Source organism: Acromyrmex echinatior, chromosome 6, assembly GCF_024713525.1.
Source record: "Acromyrmex echinatior isolate Ae372 chromosome 6, ASM2471352v2, whole genome shotgun sequence".
Taxonomy (NCBI): Eukaryota; Metazoa; Arthropoda; class Insecta; order Hymenoptera; family Formicidae; genus Acromyrmex; species Acromyrmex echinatior.
In genome coordinates this window covers 13,506,342-13,524,204 of record NC_141857.1, presented here as the reverse complement: position 1 = coordinate 13,524,204, position 17,863 = coordinate 13,506,342, and the positions used below count along the sequence as shown (strand labels likewise).

Below are 17,863 nucleotides of genomic sequence, written 5' to 3'. Positions count from 1 at the left end.
GGGGGTTACTTAACCTCTTAGGCACAATGCGTCACTATAGTGGCTTTCGCGAATGTCATCTTTCTGAACGACGCGTCACTATAGTGGCTCACTCTAGTGGATCACTCGCTCATCGTTTGAATTAAATAATTGTTTTCATATGTTTTGTTTCACACTTTTTTTGCCTTCACAATGTTTTATAACAGTGTTAACAATATACAGACAGAATATCAGTCTTTATTTTTGATACGCCAGTGTCAGGTATGAATTGTTGTTTTTCATTTAAATAAATAGAAAACGAAGAGCAATTTGTTACAATTCAGGAATAGACTCGGAAATCGAGAATGATATAAACAAAAACATGCGTGGTAGGAAGAATATAAAAAACGAAGATCGCGCTATGAGTGTGAAGATTGTGACGTGGGTCTATGTGTCGTACCGTGCTTTAAAATATATCATACTCAATTGTATTATTAATTATTGTATTATAAAGTAAATTGTTAAAGTTAAAGTATGTGTATCATATCTTTAAGAAAAATTATAATTTAATCATCAAAAACTTCATTCCAATGTACTCGCGTAGAGAACAGCATTGTCCGTCACACGTTGCAGTGCTGTATCGTTTACGCATAATTCGCGTTGAACTCTGCCGTACAAAGAAACAGCCCCGCGCAAAATTCAGCCGTGCCTAAGAGGTTAAAAGAAAGACTTTATAATACGAAACCAAATATATATAATTTGGATGAATTACGAAATCAGATTCTTCAGGAAGCTACTCTTATCCTTCATGATTACATTCAAAATGCTGTTTCATCTTTTTACCTTCGGATAGCCTGTTGTCAAACAGTTGACGGTACATTTTGAACAATTGATATAAATCTTCTTACTTACCTTAGTTGGTCACACAAACCTCCGGTTTGTGCGCGCGCGCGCGCACCACACACACACACACACACACACACACACACACACTACATTCCTTTCCACATGCACTTTTATCCACACGTGCCCGCGCAAAGTCTCTCTCACAGTCTTCGTCGTGAGCCCTCCGCTACTGCAAAATCAATGTTTAAATGATCATAACTCTGTGAAAAAAAAATCGTAGAGAGCATGTGTTGTTCTCATCTTGGAAGACTTTCAAACGAGCCCTCACTCGATCCCACATGCAATTTAAGATTTTCCCCCTTCCCCCCCTCCTCCGGGAATGTTAAAATGGGCGTTTTTGATATTAAATGATAGATTTTATGATGCCATTTGCATTCTTATAAACTTTAATCCTCTATCTCGAACCGTTCAGAAGTTATTTAGGTGTCCCGCTACTTCTTCCTCATCCTGTATATACATCAATTTCCGTATATATAACAATTACGTTTTAATTAGACGTCTAAGTTCAATTTTAAGAACTTCACGCTGTTTCTTCATGCAAACTACTAGTCTGTAGATTACTATTTCGTAAGTATAGAAATGAGTACAGATTGTATAATTTTTATATAAAGAAAATGTTGTGATAACTTACGCCATATTGGATTAAGAAATAGTAAATGTTCGAGATACGGCCAACATGTACATAATTTCCATATTTGGCGTTCGTGCGACATACGGATCGAAAGCTTCTAGAAGGATCTCAAGCGTCCTTAGAAGTTTCCAAAACATCTCTATCAAACTCGGCTATCACCTCGTCGATAAAGTCAAAAAACAACAAGCTAAACCGCACGTCGCACGTACGCAAATTTCAACCGTTATAACGGCTAACCAATTCGGATCGGTCGTAGCGCACGCGCGATCGCGTGACGCAAAACGCGTAATATGCGTTCATCCCAATCAAGAATCCCGATTTAACGGGCGCGCATGGCAATAGCGTGCCGCTTGGCCGTTGAGCGCGAAATCGTCAATCGCCACCCGACACAGAGAATCTCAAAATTTTCAATGTGTAAAAATCTCATAGGCGAATGCAAAGAGAAGCCTTTGTTCTCAAAAGAGCATAAAAGGCAAAACCTTAGAAGCAATACCTCTCTTAACGCTCTTAACACTCTTAACGCTCTTAGTTCTCCGCAACTCTTAGTTCTCCGCAACTCTTAGTTCTCCGCAACTCTTAGTTCTCCGCAACTCTTAGTTCTCCGCAACTCTTAGCTCTCCGCAACTCTTAGTTCTCCGCCGCTCTCAGTTTTTCCGCCGTTCTGAGTCAACTATATCACTTTAAAATTTCACGCCAGCGCTCTCGCTCTGAATCGAACAGTAAAAAAGATCTCAATTTTGAAATTTTTTATTGTTTTCAGCATAGATTCCACAGACATGTATTAATGAGTATATTTTAATCCTGAAAAACCATTTTTGAATCAATAAGAGAGGAAAAAAGTAATTGTTATACAAAAATTCTATGGTTTAGTCGGTAATACAGACGACTTTAGGGTTCTCTTAAAAACCGTCAATCCTGGGCAAATTTTCCATGTCATACAAAAAGATTCTGAAGGAAATTGAAGAACGTTGATTTTATTGACAATTGATTTAAATTTGCGATTATCAACATAAATTTTTGGATATGTCATTAAATTGACGATTTTTTATTTAAATGTTCTATCTAGATACGTATGCATATTCATAATACTATAATACCTTGTATATTGCTGTAAAATTATAATTTCTTTCTCTACAGTCATCTTTGTTGATGATCAAATCCGATTGATAACATAAAAATCTTAATTTTAATTAAAAATCGAATATTATTGAGTTTTAAATATGTGTGCATGTCTACGAAACTAATAAATCATAAAATCAGTACTATATCATCATAATCAGTTTATCATCTTAATCACTTAAGAGTTCAACAGGAACTCTCGTAAAAATATCGGTCATTAATAGTATCTCGTCGGTGTAGGTGGTACGAGTCATCGCATAATGTCATAAAACGTCATATCGGTGGTTTAGAGATTAATAGCACGTTGTGATTCTGCTAATATATTTACGCATGTAATAAGATGATATTGAGGAGACTTTTGTTGTCTCTTTTCAATGAGAAAAATGTGTAATTATATCATCCAGAAGTACAAACTATATCATTCAGAATTCTAATTATCATATGACTGTATTTTTCTGATTATGTTGATTAGAATGTTTAATAGATTTAACTATAAATATCTGATTTATACCTTTCTGATTGAACCTACTAGATTTTCAATTTATATGAATGCATTTTTCTCGTATCTTTTTCTAAGACAAAAAATTATTTTGTATCTTATATTTTACTTAGTAACAGTTGACATGTTACAGACAAATACAAGAAGAATAAAGATTTCAAGTTTTTTTTCAACAATGTCTTACCTGCCGTGGAAGCCCTTATGACAATGGATTCTCCATCCTCCCTCCGCCAGGACACTCTCGGAGGTGGATGTCCTGTCGCGCGACAGCTCAAAGTCGCGTTGTCACCCTCTGCCACTGCCAAATCGGCGCTAGTGTCACCTCCATAAACGATATCGGGCGGCACTACGAGACAAATTTATATCAGTAAGTTTGTAATCTATCCTTCGTCTCTACCGCACGAATACTTTATAAAAATTATTACGTAAAATCGGCACTTTATTGGAACGTCTTTGAAATAACGAGCATTCTCGAGGCGTATTTGTATGATAAGGTCAGGATAGAAAACGTGGGGAGAAAATAGGTAATCGGCTTAAGTAGAATGTTTGAGACGGGAGAGATGGAAAAGTAATTTTATTAAAAAGGTTTTTTGTTATTATTCTGTGGCGTATGTTTTTATTTTTTCGTTTGTTCGTTCAGATAAATTCAAAGATTATGCATATGTGAAATTCCTTGCTCCTTTGCTCGTTCCTTAAATAGACATATAAGTAGGTAACGTTAATGTTATGCATTACTTTTTCGCGAAATTTGCAATATCGTTTTTGATGTTTAGGAAGTCTAATTAAAATTGATATTTTCTGAGAAAGAATATGCAAAGCACGACAAAAAATAAAAGGAATACAATTTGTTAATAAAAATAATTATTATCGTTAGAATTAATATTCTAAAGAATTTTAGAATTACACAAGGAGTCTGTGTATACATATCAAATTCTTAATTACTACATACTAAATTCTCAATTATATTCTTTAATGTGTGTTATTATATTAGTTTAGTACTGTAGGAAAAAGACTGTAGAAAAGAGTTTAGGTATACAGGGTGCGTTAGCTAAATCCGGATAAAATAAACAATTTATTAAAATGCTATTTTATTCAGAAAAAATTTGAAAATACACAAAAAATTTTGTGTACATCTCTTGAGAGATCCTTTCTGAGATCTATTACTTAATATTACCTCCATTTGCTGCGATCATTGCATCGATCTTATGCCTAAAGCGCCAACACGCTCTTTTTAAAACTGGTCCTTGTCTAAATTCAAGAATTCTACCTCAATAGCAGTTTGATAGTCACGTTGGGGATTTGTTAGACACTCTTTCAACGCTCTAAACAAAATAATCTAAGATTTAAATTTGGATTGTTGGGAGGCTAGAATTTCTTGGACCAAGATGCGTCCAAGTAGTCGGAAAGCTATTTTTACACTAAATAGCTTGTGTGAGCTGATGCGCCGTTCTGTTGAAAAATGTACGGCGTTCTGGAGGTTTCCATCTATGGTTTCACTACAATCCTCAGAATCCGAATGTAAATTTCCGCGGGAAGAAAGTTCGTGATGGTTTCTTCTTTTTTTAAAAAACAAGGCTGCAGGATGTCATCCTTGGAGACAGCACTTAGAAAGTGAACATTCACTGGAAATTTCATCTTGGTTATTAGGGGGCATCCTGGGGATCATGAGCAAACCAGCAGTCGTTCCTCCGATTTACTTTTGCATCAACAGTAAAAATCTTATCGGAAAAAAATCTGAGGCGATCCGCGATTTCATGCTTTAACAAAGAAACAAATTGCAACGGGCAACTCTTTTGGCCTTGGCATTCTCAGACAACATTTGTCGTACCTTGAGCACATAAGACATGTATCTCAAATCCTCTTCAGCGATTCGACGCATGGTGGCCTTACTTACCCCCAGTATGGACAATTTTCAAAGCAAAACCCCTGGATCTTCCGAAATAAACTTTTGAGCTTTGGATGATAATCGATGTCCTTGTAGTCTTTTCTCTCGAATGACTTTGCTTCATCAGGTTAACAGAACCTTCTTTGGATTTCTTCGCGTTTGCATACTTTTGCGCAATGTCGTAAATAGTCGCAGGTATCTGAAGAACCGAATCATTTTGTTTGGCGTACGTCCGTCACGAAACGCTTCAATTATCGCCACTTTTCAGTTGTACTCCACACTTGATCTCACTAACTCAGAAATGTTGAGATTATACATGTTTTATACAAACATCTAACTTATCCGAACGCTAACAATCATCTACTAAAGTCACATGTAACAGAAAATTCAAATTTAATTTTGTCCGGGTTTAGCTGACGCAATCTGTATATGACAAATATAAATATCAAATACCGACGCGGTATCACTTGACCGCATGAATGTTATTGCGTATATATTCGCTGCCAAATTCACAATGCTATATCATTAGTTTTATCCGGAGTTTTGAACTTTCGATAAAAATTACTTAACTAAAAGCGCAATCAAAAATCTAATAACACTTTTATTATATAATAGCAGCGCGATTTTTCTATTGCAACTAACTTGAATAAAACTGATGCAGTCAATCCCGAGATATCGAACTGTAAAAGGTACCATTTCAGATTTTCAGATTTTTTTCAAACACATGGATAAATCCATACATATATAGTGTTCCGTCCGTTAAGTTCTCACAATGTCCTCATATAACATTATATTAAATTAGCAAAAAACAAAAATGAATATTAATGAGCATACATGGACAATAATTATTTATGTGCACGGGACAGAGATAGATAGATAAAAGTGTTATCTAGAGCAAACCTTCTAAGAACATTTGGCAGATGAGTAAAATTATAAGATGAGAAGCGAATTAAAATAATGTCAAGAGAGAGAGAGAGAGAGAGAGAGAGAGAGAGAGAGAGGGAGGGGGAATAAGATAATAAAATAAAGTGAACATAAGATAATAAAATAAATAAATTTTTAATGCAAAATTGAAAATAAAAGAAACAATCACCAATACCCTTGATCTTAACAAATATTCAAATCATGACCCTTCAATAGATTTCAGCCATCGATCAGACAATATCTTAGACAATACTTTCTAATAATAACCCCATACTGCACAGAAACTTGCTTGCAGATAATTATATGATTGTTAATTATTTCCATTAGTTTTTTTATGTATTCGCACACTGGACGCGGAAACGCCGCGAGACAAGATGTGACGCGGTAATCAATGAATATGTTAGAAGTTGTAAGCTTATTGGTTATCGCATTGCATTTTGCTCGGTAAATGTTTCCACGTCCAGTGTGCGAGAGCCATTAGAAATTACAGTGTTTGTTGAAACATTTGTTGCCGCGCGACAAGATTTCTCAAACTTTATTCAACTCTCATAATTTTATGGGATATATGCATTTAAAAAGTTTTTTCAATGTGGTAAAGAAAATGAAATAGAATGCTTGGAATTTCTTATTATTTCCATTTCACTAGTTAAGAATATGTACAAAATAGGCATACCTGCATAAAGTGTAAAATATAGTATATTTACGAAAAAGTGTAAAATATGTATATGTCTACACATGTAAAATTTAAAAAATATATATATCAGCACATAAAATTTACAATTAATTGTAAAATATAATAATTATAATATAAAATATATTAGGTGTACAATTTTACTTCCGCCGTTTTTTTTTTCGAAATTCGAGGCTTTATTGTAAAAAACTGATTATACATTTATGATTCAAAGTATTGTCCATCGTTGGCCATTACTTTCTCCATCTTTCGGGCAGTGTACGATTCCCGCGTCAAAAAAACTGGTCATCTTTTGAGGCGATTCACGAATCGATCCAATTTTTTACTTCTTCATAAGACCGGAAGTGCTGGTCAGCCAGGTCATTGATCGAAACAAGTCAGAGGGAGCAACGTCTGGAGAATACGGCGGGTGGGGTAGGATTTCCCATTTCAACGTTTCCAAGTATGTCTTGACCACTTTCGCAACATGGGATCGAGCATTGTCATGCTGCAAAATCACTTTATCGTGTCTCTCGTTGTATTGTGGCCGTTTGTCTTTCAATGCTCGGCTCAAACGCATCAATTGCGTTCGATACCGATCGTCTGAGATTGTTTCAGTCGATTTTAACAGCTCATAATACACTACGCCGAACTGATTCCACCAAATACATCATGACCTTGGAGCCGTGAATATTCGGTTTGGCCGTCGACGTGAAAGCATAGCCGGGAACTCCCGATGATTTTCTGCGCTTGTTGTTATCGTAATGAACTCATTTTTCGTCCCCAGTCACAATGCGATGCAGAAATCCCTTCCGTCTTTGCCTTTCAACCAGCTGTTCACAAGCAAACAAACGCCGTTCAACATCTTTCGACTTCAACTCGTACGGCACCCATTTCCATGATTCTGAATCATTCCCATGACTTTGAGGCGTTTTGAAATGGCTTGTTGAGTCATTCCCAATGATCGTGCCAATTCTTCTCGATTTTGACACGAGTCTTGATCAAGTAATGCCTCCAATTCTGCATCTTCGAAAACCTTCCCTCTTCCACCGCTATGCCGGTCTTCGACGTCAAAATCACCGTTCTTGAAGCGTTGAAATCACTCACGACACGTTCTTTCACTAATAGCGGCCTCACTATAAATATTTGAGACCATTCGATGATCCTCAGCCGCAGATTTCTTCATATTGAAGCAGAAAATTAAAACCTCCCGCAAATGATGAGAATTTGGCTCGTAAACTGACATTTTCAATCGAAAATAACTTTATAATGCAGACACAAATCGACTAATGTTTCGATGGGATTATGTTGACAGATGCCCAAGTTTATTGTATGACGTCTATGATCTATTTATTTCGACCACCACTTACCGCTAAAGCCATCTATAGGAAAACGGCGGAAGCAAAATTGTATACTTAATATATTGATAAGTTCTTTTTCTGTATTTTTTATTTATATCACAAACGTATTTTAAATTATATTCGGTAATAAGAAAAACGGAAAAAAATTATATTTAATAATGGTTGCAAATACAACGCTGTAACGTTGCTACGATATTACATCGCATTCTTATTGAAGGCGGACATTTTTATGATGCTATGATATTGCAACAATGTTGCACAATCTATTTACAATATTACAATATTGCAATGAGATATATGATATATCTACAGTTTTTCTATGTAATTTTCAATCCTCGTAACTCGAAAAGTACTTAATAAAACCCCTGTGAAGCTGGCCCTCTCATTTTTAAGAAAATCAATTTTTTTAGTTCTGCATAGATTTTCGATAGTTTCAGAGTTCCTGATAGTTTTAAAAAATAGTTTTGGCCATTAAAGGTATGAAAATGCAATTTAAAAATACGGAGGGGTTAACTTCACGCAGTCCTTCATTTATGAAAAAAGTTATTTTTTAGTTTAGAGTTCTGGATAAATTTTGAATAGTTCCAGAGTTCTTGATCTATTTTAGAAATAATTCTGTTTGAGAAAGTAAACAAAATGTGATTGAATATCCAATAAATAGGAATAACTTTAAAAATATTAGTTTAATTCAATTTTGGGATTAAGAATTTTTTATAGAATTCCACGGGGACTATCCAGAACATCTCAATAAAATTGTTAGGACTCTTCAAAAAATTTTTTGTACTTTAAAATTAAAAAATCGACACCTATAATCGCTTGTAACCAGGGACTCAGATCAGACCGAAACCGAAACCGGATTGTAACCGTTATTTTTGTTGGATAGAAATCGATAATCGGACCGAAATATTGTGCAGACTAATGGATCGAAACGATACTCGAACTGAAAGTGTTTTTCAGTTTGATTTCCAGTCCAGATTTTGGTTTGGATTTTTTAACTTCTTCGATCGTCGAGTTGATTGTGTTATATAGCGGCTAGGAGTCTTAAAGCAATATTATAGGATATCCACGGAGTGTTATTTGCTTATTTTCTTGATTATGATAATTTATGTAAGATTAATATGTTGTTCTATAGAAAATTATCAACAAGCTGTAAACAGTTGGACCGTTGGACTAGTTGGAACGTTGCGTATTCTTGACGTGATGTAGAAGGAAAAAGTGCAGCAAAGAAAGGAAAGAAATAATTACACATCTCTCGTTCCAGATTTCTTTTAAGGGGGTCTTTACGTTTAAGGAATAAAAAAATCATTTTTTTTTGCTTTTTTTGAAAGCTTATAATCTTAAAAATATCCCACATTTTGGAAAAAAACGAAAATTATCTAAGATATATAAAATAAAATGTGGTATTTGGGGCCGCTTGATTGATTCAAATAGCGCACGCCAATCAATTGCTATAATAACCGGTGTTGACCATTATTTATATTCAATCTTTCGAGACCATTCTAAAACATTTCTATCCAATGGATAGAAACTAGATGGAAATGAAGCAGAGTTTCATTCCCTTCTGACCATCACTTTCGTTTCTAACGGAAAACGGAAAGGTACTTGTACTAAAATGTTTTAAAACTTTAAACGCGTTTTTTTCGAAATCGTGTTTTTGAATATGGTGATCATGATTCTAAAAAAACTATTAGTCTGACTTCTATTTTTACGATTATACTCAGAGAACATATCATTATCGTCTGAACTAGAATTAATAGTCTATGTTAATGTTTTCTATGTTTTTTAAAAGGTCAAATGAGAAAAAGAATGAGTAAAATTCGATTCATTTCTTCAAACTGTCGACATTTTGAAAATATGCATGTGATATTAATTATTCTAATTCAGACGAGAATTACAAGTACTCATTAAGGAAAAGTTTCATTTTTTCTTTCAGACCATTATACCACTCTTATATTAGGTGTTGGAATTAATTCGTAGCGTTTTTTAATGAAAGAATGTTATTTATTTCACATGAGCATTAAAAAATACATTAATGAAAGTACTTCCCATCACTTGTAAAACGCTACGAATTAATTCCAACACCTAATATCTTTATCACCGTTTGACCGTGTTCACAGTGTAAACTAACTTCAATGCCATATTATTACTATTTTATAAAAAATAAATGTTAAAAAAATTTTGTACATGTATGTACTTTCTAGATTTGTATTATTTTTTAAGTAAACTTAAATTTTTAAGTAAACTTAAATATTTTCAAATGTAAACGTCCTCTAAAAAAATGTTTCTTTTAGTAAACGTGAATTTTTATGTGCAATTTATACTTATTATATTATCTTTTTCTACAATAGATAATCATACACCCATAATCGTAACCAAAAAAAATTGAAATTTAAACAGTTATGATTACCGTTGTCGATAAAAGAGCTGAAATTGCTTGGATTTCGGACTTTTCTGTTTCGGAATCGAAAAAAACCGAAAAGATAAAAAAAAGACCGAAACCGTTATCCATAAAAGGATCGGAACCAAAACCGAAATCGAAAATTGGATACAGCCTCTGATCATGACCACAATCGGAAATTCCATTTCGGTCCGAGTCCCTGCTTGTAACTTTTCCAATTTTAATTCCATGAATTTTTGTCATAAGGATTTTCGATAGAATTCTGTGGGGGCTATCCAAAACTCTCAACAGAACTGTCAGAATTCTTTAAAAAATTTTAAGAATAAAAAGAATAAAAAATTTTTTGAAGAGTCCTAACAATTCTGTTGAGAGTTCTGGATAGCCTCTGCGAAATTCTATAAAAAATCTTAATGAGAAAATTGGATTAAACTAATATTTTTAAAGTTATGACTATTTATGGGATACCTATTTTAGATATTTAATCACATTTTTTTACTTTCTCGAACAGGACTGTTTCTAAAATAAGTCAAGAACTCTGGAACTATCCGAAATCTATTCAGAACTTTAATGAAAAATGATATTTTTCTAAAATGGGGGCTGCGTGAAGTTAGCATTTTAATTTTAATATTTTTAATTTTAAATCGCATTTTTATGCCTTTAATTTTTATGCCAAAATTATTTTTTTTATACTATCAGGAACTCTAGAACTATTAAAAATCAATTCAGAACTCTAAAAAAAATTATATTGTTATATTGTTGTTTATATTTTTTAAAATGAGGGCTCAGCTTTACAGGGTCTTAATAAAAATGAACTTTATTGTAGTTTCAAACAGCTTTTGAGGTGAGCACAAGAATATGCAATAGCTACAAGAACATGCAATAAAAAAATAGGGGATTTCATTTAGAAAAGAATCGATCACATTGATTTATAATTAGCCTTGAGAAAGTCACTCAAAGTAAAGTTTATATTTTTATCATTTTTAATATCTCCCTTAATAACCTTCAACTCTTGTATGAAATATTTTTCCACGTCTACAGTCGTTTCCAAGAAATAGGGTCCAGGTTAAACTTTATGAACACTCTGTATATTACGAGTATTATATTTCTAAAAATTTATAAAAAGCAAAATGAAATCTCTAAAAATAATCTTTTTGAAAAAAAGAAAAAAATGTATGAGTGCATCATAAAAAAGATATCAAATATTACATTCTTCTTAATAAAAAACGACTGTGAAATAAATGCAATTATCCAAGTATTTCATTACGCAAGACCCATAAAATAAACTGAAAGTGACTAAAATGATCAATTGGATTATAGTGAAGAAAAAACTTGGCGTTTGTGTGTGTGTGTGTGTGTGTATTGTGTGCCCTAGTCACATTAAAATGTAATATTCTAGAATATTTTTTCTTTTTTTATAAAGGTTTTTTTAGGGATCCAATTTTAAAATTCGTATATTATTAACATGTGCTATTAAAGAAAATATATAGGGCACAAATCGCAGCTTTGAGAAAAGTTAACATTTTTGAGATAATGAGAAGAGCAATCGACTCTAAAGATTAATACAATATATAATTTTTTTAGATAAACGAAACGTTTATAGTTTTTCAAATTTATTGCTAGCAAGTAGAAATGTCATTTGTCTTTTGATTAAATTCGTAATGATTATGTATTCGTAATGATTAAATTCGTATGATATTTATAAAAAAAGAACCTTTTTTTGAATTATATACCAAAAAGAATACTATCTAGTGATGAAATGGTTACAAAAAATGCCCTATTTGGAATTATATTTTTTCTTTTAAAAATATATGTATTTTAATTGATTTTATTTATAAAAGTGCATCTCGTACACAGCACAGATTATTTCAACAATACTACATTAACTTTGTAAATGTTGTAGCAATGTTACTACAAGTTGTTTCTATGCTAAATGGTATCTTTCAAATAATTCAAATTGTGACATCGTTCGATGTAAGAAATAAAATGTTTGAATTGAGACTGTTTTAACCTTAAATTTATCTCAAATTGAGAAACATAAAATTTTTCTTCAGATATTAGTAAATTGTTTTCAAAGTGAGGTTAGAGTGTCACAACTCTTTTTATAAGAAATGAAATTTATATTATAATTAAGAGTTGCAGTTCGCATTTTGAAAACTTATCATGACATTTTAAAGAATACATTTAAAGAATATATCATAATGGAAAGTACGATATGGAAAGAAGTTATATTAATTAGCCTTTGTTATTAATTGAAACGTTGTTTCAATCCAGAATTTTAAAAGTGTACTACAGAAAAGTTGCTAATTTTAAGATGCGCAACTTTTCTGTTAATGCCGCGAAATGATAAACGATCAAAATTTAGTTAGTTGTAATCATCTTGTCACATCATTGCTTTCAAAATCTGAATCTATATGCTAAAATAAAAGCAATTGTCCATAGTTAAAACGTGTTTGATGCTGCGGCTAAAGACATGCGGAAAGTTTGCAAATATCGCATGAATCTAAATTCAGAATTGCATTTAGGGATTTATAACTACAAGTCAAAGCGCATCAAACATAAGATTTCTTTCCTCCCGGATCAGAACGCGACGTGAACATGTATGCAATATAACAAGGAATAAGATATAACACTTACCATGTATGTCGAGACAACCGAGCTCGGATATCATCGGACTAGTGTTGATCTGGCACATGTAACAATCTCTGTCGGTTTCCTTCAGTTGGCGAATGTGCAGACGCCACGTACCGTCGACGATTTCCTCCGTAACTTGGCTACTTCCGGTTACTCCTGAAGCACCACCGGATGCACCGGCGGACCCAGAGCTTGCCCCACTTTCATAGGTGACCGTGATACGTGCATTATGCGTCACGATCCTAGTGTGAATCGAGAGAATAGTCTGGTCTGAGGTGCGCAGCCAGCCAACCTAAAAAGCCCCGCAATGCGAATCTGTTATTTCGTCAAATGATATATCAAATGTGATACTTCTTCATGCTTTATCTGAGATGACACCCTTTTTTCGAGAAGCCAAAAACGTAAAAAAAAAGAAACTATGAGCACTAGTCACGCAAAAACTAGTAATTGCAAAGTAATTACAAAAAAGTATAAATTAAATCGAGTAGGATGATAATATGTGATAAATGTATTTGAAGGAAAGAAAGAAAAAAAAGGATTGCATAAAATAAAAATAAAACGATGTTATGACAATTACCTTTATCTTGAACATTAAAATAATATTTATATACTTATTTGAGATTTAAACGCGATGGAAGAGAGATTTATATAGGATAGGTAGTCTAACAGTGAACCACTATGAACCATTGCGATATTTTGTAAATGTGATGTTATCAGATTGTGCTGTTATCATGCAGCGACTCGCATTTGAACCACTCCTCAGTTTCCGAATTGACTGACAGATCACGCTAAGGACGGCCATGTATCACATTTTAAGAATTTTGGGTTGCAAAATAAATTTTTTTTCATAAGTTTTACGCATTTTTTATATTTTTGTTGTTATACCTATCATTTTTTTCATTGTGCATTAGTTTTGTATGCACATTGGGCTTTATTATTCTGTAAGCAACTTTTTTCTGTTGTATTGTTTTACCACATTATTTTGAAGATTACCGTGGAAAAGGTTAGATAATCTACAATCATTTTGATGTAGTGAACAATGAACCATCATTATAGACCATATAATCTTTTTTACGATAACCTTCAAAATAATAATTCATTGTGATAATTATTTTACGATAATTATTTATTAGAATACGGCCCCTCCTCTTATCTAAAATCTTAATAAAAGTATACTCATTCGACGCGTTTTTATTCAAAACGAAAGAATCTGGTAGAAAAACGCGGCGGTCGGCTTCGTGAATTCTTATCATCTTATAATTATCTATTTTCTAAATAAACATTTTAAAATATAACAAAATTGAAATAATTCCAACAATTCGCAATAGTGTAGTTCATTATTAAAAGTAGCATGATTTATTGTGTACACCTCTTGTACATCACTTCCCACCGTTTTTTGAAATAATTAAAATTGTGGCTAAACTTAAAAAATAATTTAAGCGTTATTGTTTACAGTATGTAGTCAACTAAATTTATAAACTGTATGCCAAAACTCAGATTTTCAACTCAATAATTAAGAGATATAAGCCTCTAAAATTTACTCATTGACTCATTGTTGGATCATTTACTCTACCCTGACATTTATGCTATGATATAAGTTGATATGATAATAAGTTTAATTTAATTAACAATAGGAAATAATGTGGAATATAATACAATATGACGTAATGGCTAACACAAAATGATTTAAGAAACATTCACAGATTTCTGAATGATAACGGAAATATACATATTTCTAAATATGGTATTGATATTTCAATATAAATATAAACCGATACTCCGAACAAAAAAGAATTGAAACACAAAAGAAAATAACATTATATGAGCGATTCTCAGACAACTGATAGGGATTGTATAAGATGGCGTAAAATGATTACATACCATATGGTATCATAAAAGTAAATTTGCGAATAGCAAGAGATTTAATAATAGTAAATACTAGTCTTAACTTAGACTTAGCACAGAGACCATTCGGTTATTATCTTAATTCAGTCCCATCCGTCTGGAATAACCTCCTCTTTCCTCTTAAATGGTACATTACAAAGAATGCTTTACGGATAAAAATCATCTGATGACATTTGCTTCATTAAACATACACAGTGAAAAATATTTTGTATTAAAACTGGTCCTTGTTAAAATTTTTTCGTTAAATTGTTAATATATCCGAATATTATTTTAATATAATCCGATTGTGTTATTTCTTGTTACATTGATATTCAACATTTCTTATTGTTAAAATAACACAATTTATAAGTTAAATAATTAATATAAAAATAATATATTTTAAAACGTAAGTTCTAAAATAAATTAATAAAATGTTTAAATTTAACACATGTATTTATTATACATGTTAATTTTATTAAAATGTGTTAATTTAACATATTATTCATTTAGTATAATACATAATTCATAAATTGTCATTTTTTAGTTGTTTGCAAAAAAAGCATGAAATTTAAAGTGAAAAAGAAAGAAAGTATAGTACATTTTAAAAGAACATTTATTCTTCTGCTATCAGTTGCTGTATCAAAACTGCATTTCAAAAAAAAGTCTATACCACTAGACTGAAGGTGTGTTCGGAAAGGCACTATTAGCGCTATTTATGTCATTCCTTGTTTTACGTTTAATAAATAACGATGACAGGTGTAGCGCTACTCAATAATAGCGTCTACCCAAATGCACCATAAGAGGTTTAAAAATCTTCCCTACTAAAAAAAATTATGTCACACAGTTGCATGATGAAATCATAATTAAAATATATAAATCATTTAACGGATTGTTCCAAATCAATATGTGATTTTTTTTTATAATTACATATTTTAGAAAGTCATATAATATGTTTTTTTTCTTTTAATTCTTTAATTATTTAATTTTTTAAAATTTGATAACAATAAAATCACATAATAGGTGAAACTATTGCTAATATCATGTGATTTTTCAAACATCGTTTTTTACATCATTTGAAAAAATCACCTACTGATTTAGAACACTCTGTTACATGTTTTAATTACATGATTTCATCATGTTATGTTGTGATATAATTTTTTTTAGTAGAGTCGACTCTAATTTGTCTTCCCTTCCCCTAAAAAATTCTTACGTCCATGCATCTTATGTTGAATTAACACAAAAATTTGAATAGATCATTTGGAACATGTAAAATGTGTTAAATTTAATAAAAATTTTCCAATTGTGATGTATTTTTTATTATTCATTAATTGTGCATCTTTTATTATTACGTTGGGTAAATGTATAGTATAACGGACCACCCTCCGATGACCTTAATGAGCTTGTTGTTGAAGTTATGACCCCGAGTGACCTTCGAAAGATTTTAACCCGTCGTCGTCCCTCGTTAAAAAGTTATTAACAAAAAAGTTTGAAAAATAACGCATTGTTTCTATTACATGCAATATTAAATATCATTTTATATAGGTTTTGACTTTTAACACGTTGACTCTCATCCCCCTCCCCTCTGCTTCAGGGGCACACAACTCTCACCATTTCTTCCCCCCTTGCAGGGTTTATCTGCGCTCTTTTAATTTAATATACATTATTATACAGAGGATTTTGCTTCGCACAATAAGCAAGAATTACCTTGAAGCAAAGAGAAAAGTGGGAAGGAGAAATCAGTATATGTATCAATTAAATAAAATCGTTCGCCTCTGAAGTAGGGGGAAGGGGGGGGGGTGAGAATCGGAGGTGAGAGTAGTGCGCCCCTTTGCAGGGGGAGGGGGGGGGTGAAAATCATGCGCCCTGAAGCAAGGGGGAGGGAGGGGGGGTAAAAGTCGCTTGTAACGGGCTTCGAGATGTCTTCCACCAGCGGACTCAATTTAATTCAATCTAACCAAGATTTCTTTTACTCCTCGTGTGCGTATTGGCTTTATTTTATATTACTTCTGATGGCAAAGAGCGACATAATATAAAGAGTAAGCTAACATTGGTGAGACAAAAAGGGAAGTTACTTTTATGGCAAATTTTGCACTCACTGCAATTCAATTTCGTCGCGTAACACATCCCCGGCGAATGCTATGTAAGTGCCTTACGTTTACGTATCAGGTTGCTCGATATTTGTTATGTTGCATTCTATCATCCGTTTTCGCACATTCTCTCACTCTCGTTGTGACAAATCGAAATGTTATATCAAAAACCGATTCGTTTAGCTTTTTCTTAAATTCAAGTTCTCGTGTTACTTTAATGGGATCCATCCGTAAACATGAGAATTTGCAGTGCCATGCGAGAAGCTATGAAAGAGTCAAACGATAAAATTTGCTCTTCGGTATTCTAAACGCGTAAGACTAGTCGACGCATTTGAAATCCCATTACAGGATAAGTATCAAATGCGTGCGAATTTAATACTGTATACCTTATTTGTGTGTTTACGTTCCTCATACTTCTCAACATCATTACCTTGTATTTGCGAATGCTTATGTTGCGTACGCTGCAAGAGAAGACGACCTCGCGGCCAATCGCGGCGGTCTGATTTCCAACTGGAGCTACGAAAATCGGGCCCGTGGCACTGTTTGTCGAATCTGAAACATTTATTTTCACCGATTTAATCTCATATAATTTAATGAGGAAAAACTTTTAAGAGACTCCTATTTCCAAATATTTCTATTCCATATAATTATACAATATAATACAGAGTGTCTCAGAAATAAGGTAGGAGTCGCATACACGGACAGCGGCGGTGGTGGCGCGCAGCCGAGAATGAGGCGCGATGGGCCGTGCTACGAATTCACATGACGCGGCTTCATCACACATTGATTTATATGTTCCTTTTTTTAATTCGAAGACTAGCGAATATCTCAAAATGATATGATACTTTATTGTTCCCCTTAACCTATTCTATGCCTCCAATGCGACTCCTACCTTCTATTTCTATTTCTA

At 32.9% G+C, this 17,863-nt stretch overlaps 1 protein-coding gene across 1 annotated transcript in view; it reads right to left on the bottom strand.

The window, feature by feature from the left end:
* Positions 1-17,863, bottom strand: part of LOC105154800 (lachesin) — a 211,532-nt gene that overhangs the window by 36,976 nt on the left and 156,693 nt on the right. The window contains exons 2-4 of the mRNA XM_087407398.1: positions 17,384-17,505; positions 12,986-13,274; positions 3,298-3,459 (exon numbers count right to left, since the gene is read on the bottom strand). Coding sequence (XP_087263524.1) covers positions 3,298-3,459; positions 12,986-13,274; positions 17,384-17,505 — 573 coding nt within the window. The remainder of the gene's footprint in view (positions 1-3,297; positions 3,460-12,985; positions 13,275-17,383; positions 17,506-17,863) is intronic.